The following is a 16,782-nucleotide window of genomic DNA, read 5'->3' as shown; positions in this document are numbered from 1 at the left end:
GGGCTTGACATCTGGAAGGTTATTAGCTAACAGCTCTGCTCAGAGAACAGGAGGGCTGGAGGACAACGGGAGGAAGAGTTGTTGAGCCCTGGACGACAGAGCGCAGCTTGGCGGGGAACAAAGGCGCTCACCAGCGCCATCTCCCTCACCCATCCCCCAGCCAAAATCCCAAAGGGAACCAGTTCCTGCCAGGGAACTTGCTTGCACCACGCAAACACCCAACTGTGCTTCTGCGGATCCATTCCTCCAGGGGGTCTGACTCCCTCCCGGTGCAGCAGGGGCCCTCCCAAAGGAAAAGTGAGCTGAGACTGCCAACCACCCCCCCCCCCCCCCCCCGTGCACCTTGCCGGTCCACCCAGCTAATACACCAGATCCCCAGAACCACAGGCTGGCAGTGTGCAAGTAGCCCAGACGGGTCATGCCACCCCAAAGTGAATCCCGCCCCTAGGAGAGGGGAAGAGAAGGCACACACCAGTCTGACTGTGGCCCCAGCGGTGGGCTGGGGGCAGACATCAGGTCTGACTGAGGCCCGCCCACCAATGCAAGTTATTCAAGACAGCACAGAGGAAGTGCCCTGCAGTCCCGCACCACTCCAGGGACTATCCAAAATGACCAAACGGAAGAATTCCCCTCAGAAAAAGGTCCAGGAAATAACAACAGCTAACGAACTGATCAAAAATGATTTAAACAATATAACAGAAAGTGAATTTAGAATAATAGTCATAAAATTAATCGCTGGGCTTGAAAACAGTATAGAGGACAGCAGAGAATCTATTGCTACAGAGATCAAGGGACTAAGGGACAGCCAGGAGGAGCTAAAAAAAAATGCTATCAATGAACTGCAAAATAAAATGGAGACAACTACGGCTCGGACTGAAGAGGCAGAGGAGAGAATAGGTGAACTAGAAGATAAAATTATGAAAAAGGAAGAAGCTGAGAAAAAGAGAGATAAAAAAATCCAGGAGTATGAGGGGAAAATTAGAGAACTAAGTGATGCACTAAAGAGACATAATATACGCATAATTGGTATTCCAGAGGAGGAAGAGAGAGGGCAAGGTGCTGAAGGTGTACTTGAAGAAATCATAGCTGAGAACTTCCTGGATCTGGGGAAGGAAAAAGGCATTGAAATCCAAGAGGCACAGAGAACTCCCTTCAGACATAACTTGAATCGATCTTCTGCATGACATATCATAGTCAAACTGGCAAAATACAAGGATAAAGAGAGAATTCTGAAAGCAGCTAGGGATAAACGTGCTCTAACATATAAAGGGAGACCTATAAGACTCATGATGGATCTCTCTACTGAAACTTGGCAGGCCAGAAAGGAATGGCAGGAGATCTTCAATGTGATGAATGGAAAAAATATGCAGCTGAGAATCCTTTATCCAGCAAGTCTGTCACTTAGAATAGAAGGAGAGATAAAGGTCTTCCCAAATAAACAAAAACTGAAGGAATTTGTCACCACTAAACCAGCCCTACAAGAGTTCCTAAGGGGGATCCTGTGAGACAACGTACCAGAGACATCGCTACAAGCATGAAACCTACAGACATCACAATGACTCTAAACCCATATCTTTCTATAATAACACTGAACGTAAATGGACTAAATGTGCCAACCAAAAGACATAGTGTATCAGAATGGATTAAAAAACAAGACCCATCTATTTGCTGTCTACAAGAGATTCATTTTAGACCTGAGGACACCTTCAGATTGAAAGTGAGGGGATGGAGAACTATCTATCATGCTACTGGAAGTCAAAAGAAAGCTGGAGTAGCCATACTTTTATCAGACAAACTAGACTTTAAATTAAAGGCTGTAACAAGAGATGAAGAAGGGCATTATATAGTAATTACAGAGTCTATCCATGAGGAAGAGCTAACAATTATAAATGTCTATGTGCCAAATACGGGAGTCCCCAAATATATAAAACAATCACAAACATAAGCAACCTTATTGATAAGAATGTGGTAATTGCAGGGGACTTTAACACTCCACTTACAGAAATGGATAGATCATCTAGACACACAGTCAATAAAGAAACAAGGGCCCTGAATGATACATTGGATCAGATGGACTTGACAGACATATTTAGAACTCTGCATCCCAAAGCAACAGAATATACTTTCTTCTCTAGTGCACATGGAACCTTCTCCAAGATAGATCACATACTGGGTCACTTCACAAGTATACAAGAATTGAGATCATACCATGCATACTGTCAGACCACAATGCTATGAAGCTTGAAAGCAACCACAGGAAAAAGTCTGGAAAACCTCCAAAAGCATGGAGGTTAAAGAACACCCTACTAAAGAATGAATGGGTCAACCAGGCAATTAGAGAAGAAATTAAAAAATATATGGAAACAAACAAAAATGAAAATACAACAATCCAAACACTTTGGGATGCATAGAAGGCAGTCCTGAGAGGAAAATACATTGCAATCCAGGCCTATCTCAAGAAACAAGGAAAATCCCAAATACAAAATCTAACAGCACACCTAAAGGAAATAGAAGCAGAACAGCAAAGACAGCCTAAACCCAGCAGAAGAAGAGAAATAATAAAGATCAGAGCAGAAATAAACAATATAGAATCTAAAAAACAAACTGTAGAGCAGATCAACAACACCAAGAGTTAGTGTTTTGAAAAAATAAACAAAATAAACCTCTAGCCAGGCTTCTCAAAAAGAAAAGGGAGTGACCCAAATAGATAAAATCATGAATGAAAATGGAATTATTACAACCAATCCCTCAGAGATACAAGCAATTATCAGGGAATACTATGAAAAATTATATGCCAACAAACTGGACAACCTGGAAGAAATAGACAAATTCCTAAACACCCACACACTTCCAAAATTCAATCAGGAGGAAATAGAAAGCTTGAACAGACCCATAACCAGCGAAGAAATTGAATCGGTTATCAAAAATCTCCCAACAAATAAGAGTCCAGGACCAGATGGCTTCCCAGGGGAGTTCTACCAGACATTTAAAGCAGAGATAATGCCTATCCTTCTCAAGCTATTCCAAAAAAAAAAAAAAAAAAAAGGAAAGGAAAACTTCCAGACTCATTCTATGAAGCCAGCATTACTTTGATTCCTAAACCAGACAGAGACCCAGTAAAAAAAAGAGAACTACAGGCCAATATCCCTGATGAATATGGATGCAAAAATTCTCAATAAGATACTAGCAAATCAAATTCAACGGCATATAAAAAGAATTATCCACCATGATCAAGTGGGATTCATTCCTGAGATGCAGGGCTGGTTCACCATTCGCAAATCAATCAACGTGATACATCACATTAATAAAAGAAAAGATAAGAACCATATGATCCTGTCAATCGATGCAGAAAAGGCCTTTGACAAAATCCAGCACCCTTTCTTAATAAAAACCCTTGAGAAAGTCGGGATAGAAGGAACATACTTAAAGATCATAAAAGCCATTTATGAAAAGCCCACAGCTAACATCATCCTCAATGGGGAAAAACTGAGAGCTTTTTCCCTGAGATCAGGAACACGACAGGGATGTCCACTCTCACCACTGTTGTTTAACATAGTGTTGGAAGTTCTAGCATCAGCAGTCAGACAACAAAAGGAAATCAAAGGCATTAAATTGGCAAAGATGAAGTCAAGCTTTCGCTTTTTGCAGATGACATGATATACATGGAAAATCCGATAGACTCCACCAAAAGTCTGCTAGAACTGATACAGGAATTCAGCAAAGTCGCAGGATACAAAATCAATGTACAGAAATCAGTTGTATTCTTATACACTAATAATGAAGCAACAGAAAGACAAATAAAGAAACGGATCCCATTCACAATTGCACCAAGAAGCATAAAATATCTAGGGATAAATCTAACCAAAGATGTAAAAGATCTGTATGCTGAAAACTATAGAAAGCTTATGAAGGAAATTGAAGAAGATATAAAGAAATGGAAAAACATTCCGTGCTCATGGATTAGAAGAATAAATATTGTCAAAATGTTAATACTACCCACAGCTATCTACACATTCAATGCAATCCCAATCAAAATTGCACCAGCATTCTTCTCGAAGCTAGAACAAGCAATCCTAAAATTTGTATGGAACCACAAAAGGCCCTGAATAGCCAAAGTAATTTTGAAGAAGACGACCAAAGCAGGAGGTATCACAATCCCAGACTTTAGCCTCTACTACAAAGTTGTAATCATCAAGACAGAATGGTATTGGCACAAAAACAGACACATAAACCAATGGAATAGAATGATACCCCAGAACTAGACCCACAAACATATGGCCAACTCATCTTTGACAAAGCAGGAAAGAACATCCAATGGAAAAAAGACAGTCTCTTTAACAAATGGTGCTGGGAGAACTGGACAGCAACATGCAGAAGGTTGAAACTAGACCACTTTCTCACACCATTCACAAAAATAAACTCAAAATGGATAAAGGACCTGAATGTGAGACAGGAAACCATCAAAACCCTAGAGGAGAAAGCAGGAAAAGACCTCTTTGACCTTAGTCGTAGCAATTTCTTACTTGACACATCCCCAAAGGCAAGGGAATTAAAGGCAAAAATGAACTACTGGGACCTCATGAAGATAAAAAGCTTCTGTACAGCAAAGGAAACAACCAACAAAACTAAAAGGCAACCAACGGAATGGGAAAAGATATTTGCAAATGACATATCGGACAAAGGGCTAGTATCCAAAATCTATAAAGAGCTCACCAAACTCCACACCCGTAAAACAAATAACCCAGTGAAGAAATGGGCAGAAAACATGAACAGACACTTCTCTAAAGAAGACATCCAGATGGCCAACAGGCACATGAAAAGATGTTCAACGTCACTCCTCATCAGGGAAATACAAATCAAAACCACACTCAGATATCACCTCATGCCAGTCAGAGCGGCTAAAATGAACAAATCAGGAGACTATAGATGCTGGAGAGGATATGGAGAAACGGGAACCCTCTTGCACTGTTGGTGGGAATGCAAATTGGTGCAGCCGCTCTGGAAAACAGTGTGGAGGTTCCTCAGAAAATTAAAAATAGACCTACCCTATGACCCAGCAGTAGCACTGCTAGGAATTTACCCAAGAGATACAGGAGTGCTGATGCATAGGGGTACTTGTACCCCAATGATTTTAGCAGCACTCTCAACAATAGCCAAATTATGGAAAGAGCCTAAATGTCCATCAACTGATGAATGGATAAAGAAATTGTGGTTTATATACACAATGGAGTACTATGTGACAATGAGAAAGAATGAAATATGGCCCTTTGTAGCAACGTGGATGGAACTGGAGAGTGTGATGCTAGTGAAATAAGTCATACAGAGAAAGACAGATACCATATGTTTCACTCTTATGTGGATCCTGAGAAACTTAACAGAAACCCATGGGGGAGGGGAAGGAAAAAAGAAAAAAAAAAAGAGGTTAGAGTGGGAGAGAGCCAAAGCATAAGAGACTCTTAAAAACTGAGAACAAACTGAGGGCTAATGGGGGGTGGGAGGGAGGAGAGGGTGGGTGATGGGTATTGAGGAGGGCACCTGTTGGGATGAGCACTGGGTGTTGTATGGAAACCAATTTCACAATAAATTTTATAAATGAATGAATGAATGAATGAATGAATAAATAAATAAATAAACATTAAAAAAAACATTCTCATTTCTTGTTATGCACCTCACATGCCAGAATATCTTTTTTAATTTACCAACAACAGGAAATGTAATTCTCATCTCTTGCCCCCTCCATAGCAGTCAACACTATCGACCAGTCTGTACTTCATTGGAATACCCTCCCCAACTTCTGGATGCCACAGTCTCCCAGATTCCCTCTCCTCTTTGTGCCCACTCCTTCTCATCCCAACTCATTCTCCTCCACCCCCCACAAAAGTTGCAGTTCCTTAAAGGTCAGTGTTAGGTCCTCTCCTTGTTTTACTGTATATTCTCTCCCCATATGATGTCATTCAAGTTCTTTGCGCAAATGTTGACAATTCACAAACATATGTCCAGTCTAAACTTCACCTGTCAGATACAGATCTCTGTATCCGATGGTTTACTTGAATTTCCTTAGATGTTCAAAGGGAGCTTAGATTCAACAGGTCTAAAATAGAACTCACGAGCTTACTTCCTCAAACCTGGTCTTCTTTCAGCAGCCTATGTAGTGCCACCACCAGACACACGAGCGAAAAACTAGGATTCACGCTGGACATATCCTTCTCCCATTCCCCATATTCTATCCTCCTCCAAGTTTTATTGATAGGATCTCAAATATATGTACAATTATTTTCCCTTTCACCATATTGTCTGCCAATAACTTTAAACTACCAACATCTCTCGCCTGGGTTAGTGAACTAGCCTCCTCATTCATCTTGCTGATTCTGTTCCCCACATTCTCCACCCTAATCCCAAGCTGAGTCTTACATGGGCTTTTCAAAAGACTGCATGAGTTTCCACATCTCTGCTTAAAATGTGGTTGACTTATTTACATCTAGGAGGCAGGTCTACATCCTTAGGTTCACCAACAAAATCATGAAAGCTACGGCCCCTCTCTGCTAAACCAGTTTCATCTCAAATCATGCCACTCTTGAGTTTTTTAGACTTTAATCTTACCGACCATCTTAATTTCCTTGAATGCCCTGTGCCTGCTCCATGCCGCTTCCAACACAGGGACTTTGTACATGCTGTTCCATGTGTCTCTTTCTCCTTTCCCTAGCTACAACTTCATCTGCAATTGCACAGGTGTCATTGCCTCCAGCATGAACCACACGTCCCATCTCGTGCTGCCCTCTGTTGTGCTATGTAACGATGGCTTGTTCACACGCTCATCTCCTTACCAGAGTAAGAGCTGCTTGCACAGCTCTTTGTATCCTTGCATCCTCGGCAAAAAGCACAGTATCTGGCACCTCACGTTTTGGAATGACTACAATAGGTCATTTAATATCGAGAAAATAAGTTGTAGGTGGTAAAAATCAATATATACTTTTATGGTACATTAGGGAACAGGTGTGATTTTCCAAGAAAATGTTTTCAAAGAAGAGATTTTATAGAAAATAAGCACCAACATTTCCTTACTTTTTTTGTTTTGCCCATGGCCTTCAGGATGGAAAGATTGAGGTCTTCAAGTGCTGCTAGTACATTCTCATATTCACCCAAGTGCTGAGAAAAATATTCTAAAAGGAAGAATATTGAAAAAAGTTAATGTTTACATTTAGGTATCCTAAAGAACAGCAAAATCAACTGATGATTAATTCCATAAATGAGCAAAACAAATTGCATGTTATAACTGAAAACTGGAAGGTTTTCAAAAGAGACTAAAGTGTCAATATATTCATTTCAAAAAAAAAAAACACCCTAAACAGTTACAATTATCCTTGAAGAAATGCTTTTTCCTACAATAGGGAAAAAATGAATCTGGATCTATGGGCAAGACTATCACAATAAAAACTATTCTCAACAGCATATTATTACATTACTACAGTAATCATTAAGATAGTAGTTTCAGAAAAAAAAATACATGACATTTTATCATCTCTCCTGGGAAACATTTAAGGAAGGTAAGCTCTCCTCATGGCTAAGAACTAATAAGGCTACCAAACACGAACATGGCCCCCTTGGTATCTCTCATGTACTACTCCTGTCATAATTTATTTTTTCCACGATTTGGGCAGAGCAAAAGGTGTATTTACCACATTTTCAGTAGGCAGAAATAAATAATACATTGAGTGTTACAATTAAGAGTATGGAATATAGACGGTTCCCAAACAAGGTGAAATAGAGGAGAGATACATGCAAAACCTCATCTTTACTTACAGAGATCTATGTATTTCTGAAATGAGAGATCTAGCTTGACCAAAACTCATAGAAAGTCATACACTGAAAAGACCTAGAACTTTCAGTCACTAGAAAATGATTAGCCCTCACCATTCCTGTGAACTCATCATTGGATGAGCTGTAGTTTATTATTGCCTCTCCTTAGTGTGCCATAACTATTTGTGGAATCAAATAGAATGACAAGCATAATCCACATAAAGCTATTTGAAATCACTGAGATAAATTTCAGCATGTCTTATGGAAACTTTAATTTATTTCATACTCCAGATGGAATTATTTGTTGACACTGATATTAATAACAAATTGGGAGTACCACTGAATGATTTATTAGTAAGTGTGCAGAACTCATCTGAGAAGAAAAATAAACACAGGTGAGCAATAAATCAATTCTAGATTATGGCTGTCAAACTATGGTTTGTGTACACATGGATTAAAAACACACAGCATGTTTTTGACAAAAAGAAAATGCATTCCTGATGATGTAGTTCTTTAAACATGTGTGGTGTATATCATCTCATAGAAAGGTTCGTTCAGGAAGGGATTAGTTGGAAGATAAATAAGGAAGCAGATACTCCTTAAATACCTGCTTGACGGTAACATTTTAATTCTTGGCTAGGATACTGATTTCCTCTGAGTGGTGACCAACGTGTCTGACCTTGTCCACGCCATTATTTGCAATCAATGAATAAAACTGTTTATGAAGTAGCAAGCAATTAATGTGGCTACAGAAAATCAATTTAAAATATTATTATCAGAACAGAATCCACACTAAGTTGCAACAAGGAAAACGTGTAAAGAAAAATGGAAAAAAGTAAAGCTGTTAGCACATTTTTACTTATTTATATACAAAGACTCAAAAAAGATTATAATGGGGATCTTAAATGTAAGCATGCAGAAATAGATTAAGTGGAAAATAGGATGTGGTGCTTAAAAATCAGGTTTAAGAAAAACAAAACAAGAAGGAACACCTCCTAAAATATTTTCATGAACAATATATCTGGCTTAACTGATGAAGGTCCCTGGAGAGAATATAAATGGTCTTGCCACTGTGAAATTAGATTTATGAAGGCACATGCTGATAAAACACATGGGAAGGTTTCTGAGCTGACACCTATCCAGCCTTCGTGCCTTCCTTCTTTTATTCATCCACTCATTCATCTCAATTATCAAAGCAGTTGGGGGAAAAAAAAATCACTCCCTAAGCAATACACTGGGACACAAAGAAAATAACTCTCAGAATAGAGAGAACTGCAGCACCTAAGCTCGGATAGGAGCTTAGGTGTAAGGGTTATTTTGAGGAGGTGCAGGTCAAAGTCACTCAGATTGTATTATAACTTAGTAAGGGGCACGTTTCAGGGCAAGTGGGGCTCTAATGAACTCAAAGTGGGAAGTCAGAGGAAAGAGCCAGGACATTTAATACAGCTAAAAGGAGAGAATCCCCAAACTCCACTTCATCATGGTGAGCTTTCATATAGTCATTCCAGGACTTAACACACATTTACTTAGTGCCTTATTTAAGGAGCCTACAACCAGGTAGGGGAAATAAACATTCCAACAAATAACTGTTATACACATGATCAATGTGCCAGACAATGGTCCAAGAACCCAGAAAACTGTCCTTCAGAAATGGAGAGATAAACAGTTTTCCAGAGCAGCAAAACCAAAAGGAGTTCATCACCACTAGACCAGCCTTACCAGAAATGTGAAAGGGACTGCTTTAAGCTGAAATGAAAGGGTACTCATTAATTATTAATGAGAACACATATGAAAGTGTAAATCTCACTGGTAACCGTAAACATATAGTAAAATCCAAAATAATCTAATGTAAAGGTGGTGGGTTAATCGATTATAAAGCTAGTATGAAGGTTAAAAGACAAAAGTATTCAAATAATGATAATTACAATAATTTACTAGAACCACAAAATAAAAATATGCAAATTGGGATATCTAAAGCATAAAAATTTTCATGGAGGTGAGCGAGTAAAAAATGTAGAGCTTTAGAGCATGTTCAAACTTAAGTTGTTATTAAGTTAAAACAGACTGTTCTAATTGTTTTATGTAAGCCTCATGGTAACCACCTACACTAGGTACACACACACATACACACAGACAAAGAAAAAATTGAAATATACCACTACAGAAAAGCATCAAGTCACAAAGGAAGAAAGCAAGAGAAAAAGAAACAGAGGAACTACAAAACACTCAGGAAACAATCAATGATACATAAATAAGCATATATGTATAAATACTTAGCTTAAATGTAAATGGACTAAATCCTCCAATGAAAAGACAGTGGATGAATGGATTGAAAATCTTTTGTTGCCACCAAGAGACTTATTTCAGATATAAGGACACAGACTGAAAGCGAAGGGATAGAAAAAGATCTTACATGCAATTAGAAACCAAAAGAAAGCTGAAGTAGCTATACTTAGATCAGATAAAACAGACTTTAAGACAAAGATTATAAAAAGAGACAAAGAAGGTTATTATGTAACAATAAAGGGCCAATCCACCAGAAGGATATTACATTTGTAAATATACAGGCACATAACACAGGAGCACATAAATATATAAGGCATATATTAACAGATCTAAAGAGAGAAATAGACAATACAATATAGTAAGAGACTTTAATATGCCACTTATATCAATAGACAGATCATCCAAACAGAGAAATCAATAAAGAAACAATGGCCTTAAATGACACATTCGACCAGATAGACTACACACACACACACACACACACACACACACACACACACACACAGAGAGAGAGAGAACATTCCATCCAAAAGCAACAGAATACAAACTCTTCTCAAGTACACAACGAATATTCCCCAGGATAGATTAGATGTTAGGTCACAAAACAAGCCTTAATAAATTTAAGAAGACTGAAATCATATCAAGCATCTCATCTGACCACAATGATGTAAAACTAGAAATTACAAGATGAAAACTGGAAAATTCACAAATCTGTGGAGATTAAACAACTCTCTCTTGAACAACCATGAATCAAAGAAGAAATTAAAAGAGAACACACACACACACACACACACACAAAAACAACTTGAGACAAATAACAGTGAAAATACAACATACCAAAACCTATGGGATGCAGCAAAAGCAGTTCTAAAAGGGAAGTTCATAGAGTTAAATGCTACCTACATCAAGAAACAAGAAAGATCTCAAATAATAATAATCTTTGCACCTCAAGGAATTGGAAAAAGAACAAATGAAACGCAAAGTAGAATGTAGATCTTAAAGGTCAGTCATGGGGGGTAATATACAAGGCAGTAACTGTAGTTAGTAATACTGTGTTACATATTTGAAAGTTGCTAAGCGAATACATCTTACAAGTTCTCATTACAAGACAAGAACTGTGTGTGGTGATGGATGTTGACTTATCTATCAAAGTATATTTGTCAATGTCAATGCAGGCATAAGAGTATCTGGAAGGATATGCTCCAAGCAGTTAGCAGTGGAGGTCACTATCAGGCAAAAGGAGAGACAGAGACAGAGAAAGAGACAGAGAGACAAAGAGAGAGAGAGTGGGAGGGAGGGAGAGAGGGAAGGGGGGGGCTGACATTTTGTCTTACATGCCAATGTAAGTCTGTATTGCTAAAATTTAAAAGCCAGTTAAGTATTATTTTCATAACTAAAATAAAGCAATACTTTAACATATTTTGATTTCTAGGTGTATAATTTAGTTAACTAAGTAAAAGCAACAGAATGAAAGTTGTTAGATACCGGGACCTTTTAACTGGCTTCCCTGAAAGAGCACAGGAAATCTGTTTTTCATCCCAATCAAATGTCATCCTCCCATGCACCAGGGCAAATTTGTTCGGGATGTGAGTCGACAGATTTTACTTGTGTGCACTGAAGCATTTGGTTTTGATTAGAATCCAACTTAAATATTTACTTTATATTTACAAAATAACAAGACATGAAACTATACTCTGGAAATTAAAATGCATATTCTTGAGCAGAGAGGGGGAGGATTATAACACACAATTGGGACTACAATCACTGGGTTTAAAAATACAGAGCAATTTGGTTGCATTAAAACCCCATATACTAGTTCCTTAACTATGGGGAAATTCATAGCCAAAGCTTTTTCTAAGTACAGAGTAGGTTTCTAATCGAGTTCTATTATTATAGAAGACAAATTAAACTTTTTTTTTTTTGTAGCGGATTAAGTGAAGATACACAATTACACTGAGAGGATAATGTAATACTCTTTGATGGCAATACATAAGCAACATAGCAAATAAGAGCCACTAAATGTCTTCATCTTAAAAGCCCTTTTAACAGTTTGCTTTCTCAAGAGCCATGCCTACCTAAGCAAAGTTAAATAGACAACGAAAAGAATTAAGTGGATGATTTGAGGAAATCTTTATTTTGGCCTAACCTATCTAGAAATGGGTCTCCCAACCTCACAAAATTATTGACATAATCTTCTCCATTTCCCTACTTCATCTCTCCACTTCACTGGCAGGGACCATCTGCCCATGGATGAGAATGGATCACAACTTGACCTTGATTGTGATTGCTGTTCTTTAGAAAGCCTGGTGGCCAGGGTCCCCCGGGCCCTTTTGCCTCCTTGGCACAGTTTAATACCCATGTGTGGACAGATCATGGTTTGATTATGTGTAAAAGCATGTCAGGATTTCCTCCGTTTTTCTCTGCTAGTGTTTCATAACAAAACATGAACTGCTTTAGTACTGAGATACCTTGCTTCTGCATAAACAGCTTGCTTTTCAGCTGGATTCTTCTCACGGAATACAAGATAGACACAATACCGGAACAGGAAATAGAGTTTTTTATGACCATTGGAAAATTTGAAAGCTCATGGTTGGTGATTATCATATTTGTGTTGTCCAGAGTTCTTTTCTTGAAAGCTTGTTTTCTGATATATTGTCTTGGCATATCCTCACTTGGTGTTGCTCTACCATTTTTGATGAAATGGAAGATAACCACTCTTGAATATTGTAAAATGGACTAGGTGATGATTTGGTAAACTTCAAATTTATAAGGATTATAAGATATTCAGGAAGGGCTTATGACTTCAATTAAGAGTTTCAAAGAATATCATCTATAAAATTATTTCCAAGAGGCCTAGACAATAAACTCAAACTTGGACAAGGTGTTATATATTTATCTTAAAACATAAAGCTTAAAGCCTTCCAGTGTTCAGAGAAAAATGGCTGTTTCACACTGAATAGTCTCACAGTGCTCCACAATTTACTCAAAACAAAAGATAAATCTCAGAAATATTTGCCTTCCCACAGTCCTAGCCTTTGACTTTTGTTTCCAACCACAAAGATGAAGAAAATAATAGAAGAGGCTATTAAATCAAGAATCTGTAGAAATTCCTCTCTCCATTGAAACTTGTTTCACAAGTGACATTTAAAACTCCAAAACTGTTTAGGCAGGTATGGGACAGAGTTGTTTTTACATGTCAAGGGGGGTCAGTCTTGCAATCTATTTGAAAAGAATAATGAAGTTGTATTAAACACCAATTTAAAAATATATTCAAACTAGTGGAGAGTTTTCTACTATGAAACTAATTGTACCAAATGCAAACAAAATAACTCTCCTCCATGAACAAATTGAGTCCCAACTCTTTCTGCAATGAAAAACACGCTTGAGTAAAACTCAGTTAAGATAAATCCTTTGAGATCTCAATTATCTTTTATATCCCCAAATTCCTAATCTAGGACATTAATTTTAGGGTATATAGAAATTTATATAAGATGGCCTTCTTTTTCATTCTAAAGCAAGTAGTGAGTTTGACTGCCTCCCCCTCTCCCAACACAACTTACCACATAGTTCTTCTGTGTCGAGATTGCTGAAAAGAAAAAAAAAATAGTTACTTTGGTAATATTTAAGTTTTTAAATAGTTAAGCACAGTTATTCCCCAATTTAGGTTACAATAATAATAGAGGATATGTAGTTATGGTATTTTTCATGTAAATTCGACGTTGTTTACTCAATTATGTTAACAATGATTATATCAGATTCTGTCTGTGAACAAATAATTGTTGGGGTTTGTGTTTTCCCCAGGATCATGCTGGGGAATACTGCATATTGGCTGAAGAATTAGAGGCTCTGGAGCCAGAATGCCTGAGTTCAAATCCTGACTCGACCATTTACCACCCTGGGACCCTGAGTACTTTGCATCCCTGGGTCTCCGTTCCTCAACCACAAGGTGGGGATAATAACTTCTGTTTCATATGAATGCAATAGGATGTGAATGGGTTAATAAATACAAAGCAGTTAAAAGAGTGGCACAAAATAAGCACTTAATAAATGTTAGCTATCATGATTTCAGACTTGGTAGAACTACTAGAACTTCCATTATCTAAATTCAATCTTTGAGGAAAGTTTGACTCAATGTCTTCTTGGAATGATTTCTAAAACATAATGAAGAGTTACATGGCTTAATATTTACATGTAAACAACAGATGCCTTTTACGAATGTAACTATGGAACAGCAGATGAAATGTTAGTAGATATAATACATTCCTATCAGAATAGTGTCTTGACCGAGGAAGGCTTGGTAAAGGAATGCAAGAATGGTCCAAAATCAGGCAATAAATAAATACAACACTACACTGTAACTTAAAGGAGAAAACTTATATTAACTACTAGATGAGACATTAATAAAATTTTAATTTTAGAAAGTTCATTTAAAATTTTTTTTAAGTTTATTTATTTATTTTGAGAAAGAGAGAGAGGGAGGGGCAGAGAGAGAGAGAGAGAGAGAGAGAGGGAGGGAGGGAGAGAGAGAATCCCAAGCAGGCTCTGCACTGTCAGCGCAGAGCCTGATGTGGGCTCAAACTCACGAACCTGTGAGATCATGACCTGAGCCGAAATCAACGGTTGGATGCTTAACCAACTGAGTCACACAGGCACCCCTGTGTGCGAGTTTAAATGAAATTGAAATAAAAGTAAACCTCCTAAAGATTATAAAGACTTACTAAGAGTCAGCTACAAGCATCAATTGACTGAAAATCTTGTACTTCATACAACCACCACAGGTCAAAGTTCAACGTAAATAACCATCATGATCCAGTTATCGTCTACACAGCAGTCAGGGTTGCTGGACACTGGGTCATTTTACCAGTCCCGTCATTAATCGTAGTGTGATTTTAAATTCAGGATTCTATCCTCAGACATTGAGTATTTGATCTTGGATAAAGGGCATCTCCTTCCTTAAGCAGATCTCTGTAAAGCTGTATGTGCCACCAGGCAGAGCATGTAAAGTTTTCTGTGGAAGTTTTGGGGTAGGTTTCTGTTCATTCATTTATCCCATGGGCTTTCACCGCTACACGCCATGCATTGTTCTGTCATAATCAACCAGGTGGCAACAGATTCTGAGAAGAGTATGACCAGTCACTAGTCTCTAGCAACTGGATAGAGTTAAACTCATAGAGTAAATAACTAAAATGCAATTAAATTGCTGCTATGGGGGAAGTGGCTGACTGCAAGGTCAGCAGTGACTCCAGAGGATAAAATTTTGAGTTTAAAGAGGGGTAGAAAAGGCAGACAAAGGAAGACCATTCCAGTGAGAAGAAACACTATTTGCAATAACAACTACAAATGCGAGGAGTAGTTCCTGTGGCTGCAACATAGGCCATTAATGAAGAATGGGACCAAACAATGAAAAGCCTCCTGTGATAACCTAGTAGGTTTCTTGGTTCTCTTGCCAATTTGGAATCACAGAGGATTTTAAAGAAGGTGAGTGACATCATCAGATTTATACTTTAGGAAGGTCACTGACAGATGGGTTGAGGTTAGATAAAAAGAGGGTGAAAAGAGGCCAAGAGACCAATGTGGACATTGTTACTAGACTCTGGGCCAGCTGATCCCAGATTGGAGGGTAGAACCCAAGGGGTGTGCAAGGCCATCCACTGGAGGCAAGAAGATATACTTCAACTTTATACACACACACTTTTAAAACTTTTTATTTTGAAATAATTTCAAAATCTACAAAACAAGTGCCCTTCACCTAACCCCTCCCCCAGTTGTCAATATTTTATTTCATTTGTCTTACCACCTTCTTTATTTTCTCTGTATATGTCTTTTCAAACCATTTGATTGTACGTTGCAGATATGATATCCCTTTACCTCTAAGTACATCAGTGTATATTTTCTATAAACAAGGAAGAAACTTACATACAAGTGAAGAAATTAATATCCATTCAATGCCATTATCAAATCCAGCAGTTCTCAAATATTTGCATTTGTATTTAACTTTATGCCTTTTCATTTCTTTTTGTGTAACTTTATAGTGTATTAATATTAATACAGTGGTGCACACATAGGATTTGTAAGTCTTTATATGGATTTCGAGGCAAAAAGCAGTAGCTAATATGGGAGCCTGGAGGAGGGGGCAAAAAGAATAGACAGATGTGAAGAATTTTGAGGGAAAACCATCAAAACTTGGAATCCTGTTGGATTCAGAATTAGATCACTTAGAAATTTTTAGTATCATTTCAAACATTTTGTTCATTAAAACACAGGTCATTTCCTAACCTTACTGTTTTCACAGAACTTCAGACTTAAAAAGGACATTAAAGGTCACTTTTGTTTTTGTATTTTCTTCAGAATGGTTCACAGGTTCATAATGAGATTTCTTTTTCATTTCAAAGGAATAAACAGCCCAATCCATTATGAAAATTAAATTACGTGGAATATATCCTAAACATAGTAGTTCAGAGTAACTTGCATGACATTAGCTGCACTTGTTCCTTAATAAAAGGCTATGTTCCTAAAGTACTATAGTGCTCCTCTCCTCAAACATTCTTTAGCTCTTTCTGTGCTATGTTGTTTGTAGTAGGTAATAAAGCACAGTTCTTTTTTCTTTTTCAATTTTATTTATTTTGAGAGAGACAGAGAGAGTGCGAGCCGGGGAGGGGCAGAGAGAGAGGGAGAAGCTTAAGCAGGCTCTGCAATGTC

At 37.9% G+C, this 16,782-nt stretch overlaps 1 protein-coding gene and 1 long non-coding RNA gene across 4 annotated transcripts in view; one reads left to right on the top strand and one right to left on the bottom strand.

Annotated features, from left to right (window-relative positions):
• Nucleotides 1-16,782, bottom strand: part of NECAB1 (N-terminal EF-hand calcium binding protein 1) — a 197,788-nt gene that overhangs the window by 101,895 nt on the left and 79,111 nt on the right. For both annotated transcript variants that reach the window (XM_003999959.6, XM_011291311.4), the window contains exons 4-5: nucleotides 13,644-13,669; nucleotides 7,063-7,160 (exon numbers count right to left, since the gene is read on the bottom strand). In XM_003999959.6, the coding sequence (XP_004000008.3) occupies nucleotides 7,063-7,160; nucleotides 13,644-13,669 (124 nt within the window). The remainder of the gene's footprint in view (nucleotides 1-7,062; nucleotides 7,161-13,643; nucleotides 13,670-16,782) is intronic.
• LOC109496090 overlaps nucleotides 15,047-16,782 on the top strand; it is a 44,252-nt gene continuing 42,516 nt past the window's right edge. For both annotated transcript variants that reach the window (XR_006592661.1, XR_006592660.1), the window contains exon 1: nucleotides 15,047-15,561. This is a non-coding gene — a long non-coding RNA (uncharacterized LOC109496090). The remainder of the gene's footprint in view (nucleotides 15,562-16,782) is intronic.

The sequence above is a fragment of the Felis catus genome, chromosome F2 (genome assembly GCF_018350175.1).
Source record: "Felis catus isolate Fca126 chromosome F2, F.catus_Fca126_mat1.0, whole genome shotgun sequence".
NCBI lineage: Eukaryota > Metazoa > Chordata > Mammalia > Carnivora > Felidae > Felis > Felis catus.
Note: the sequence above shows the minus strand (reverse complement) of the source record. Positions and strands in the feature narration are given on the sequence as shown.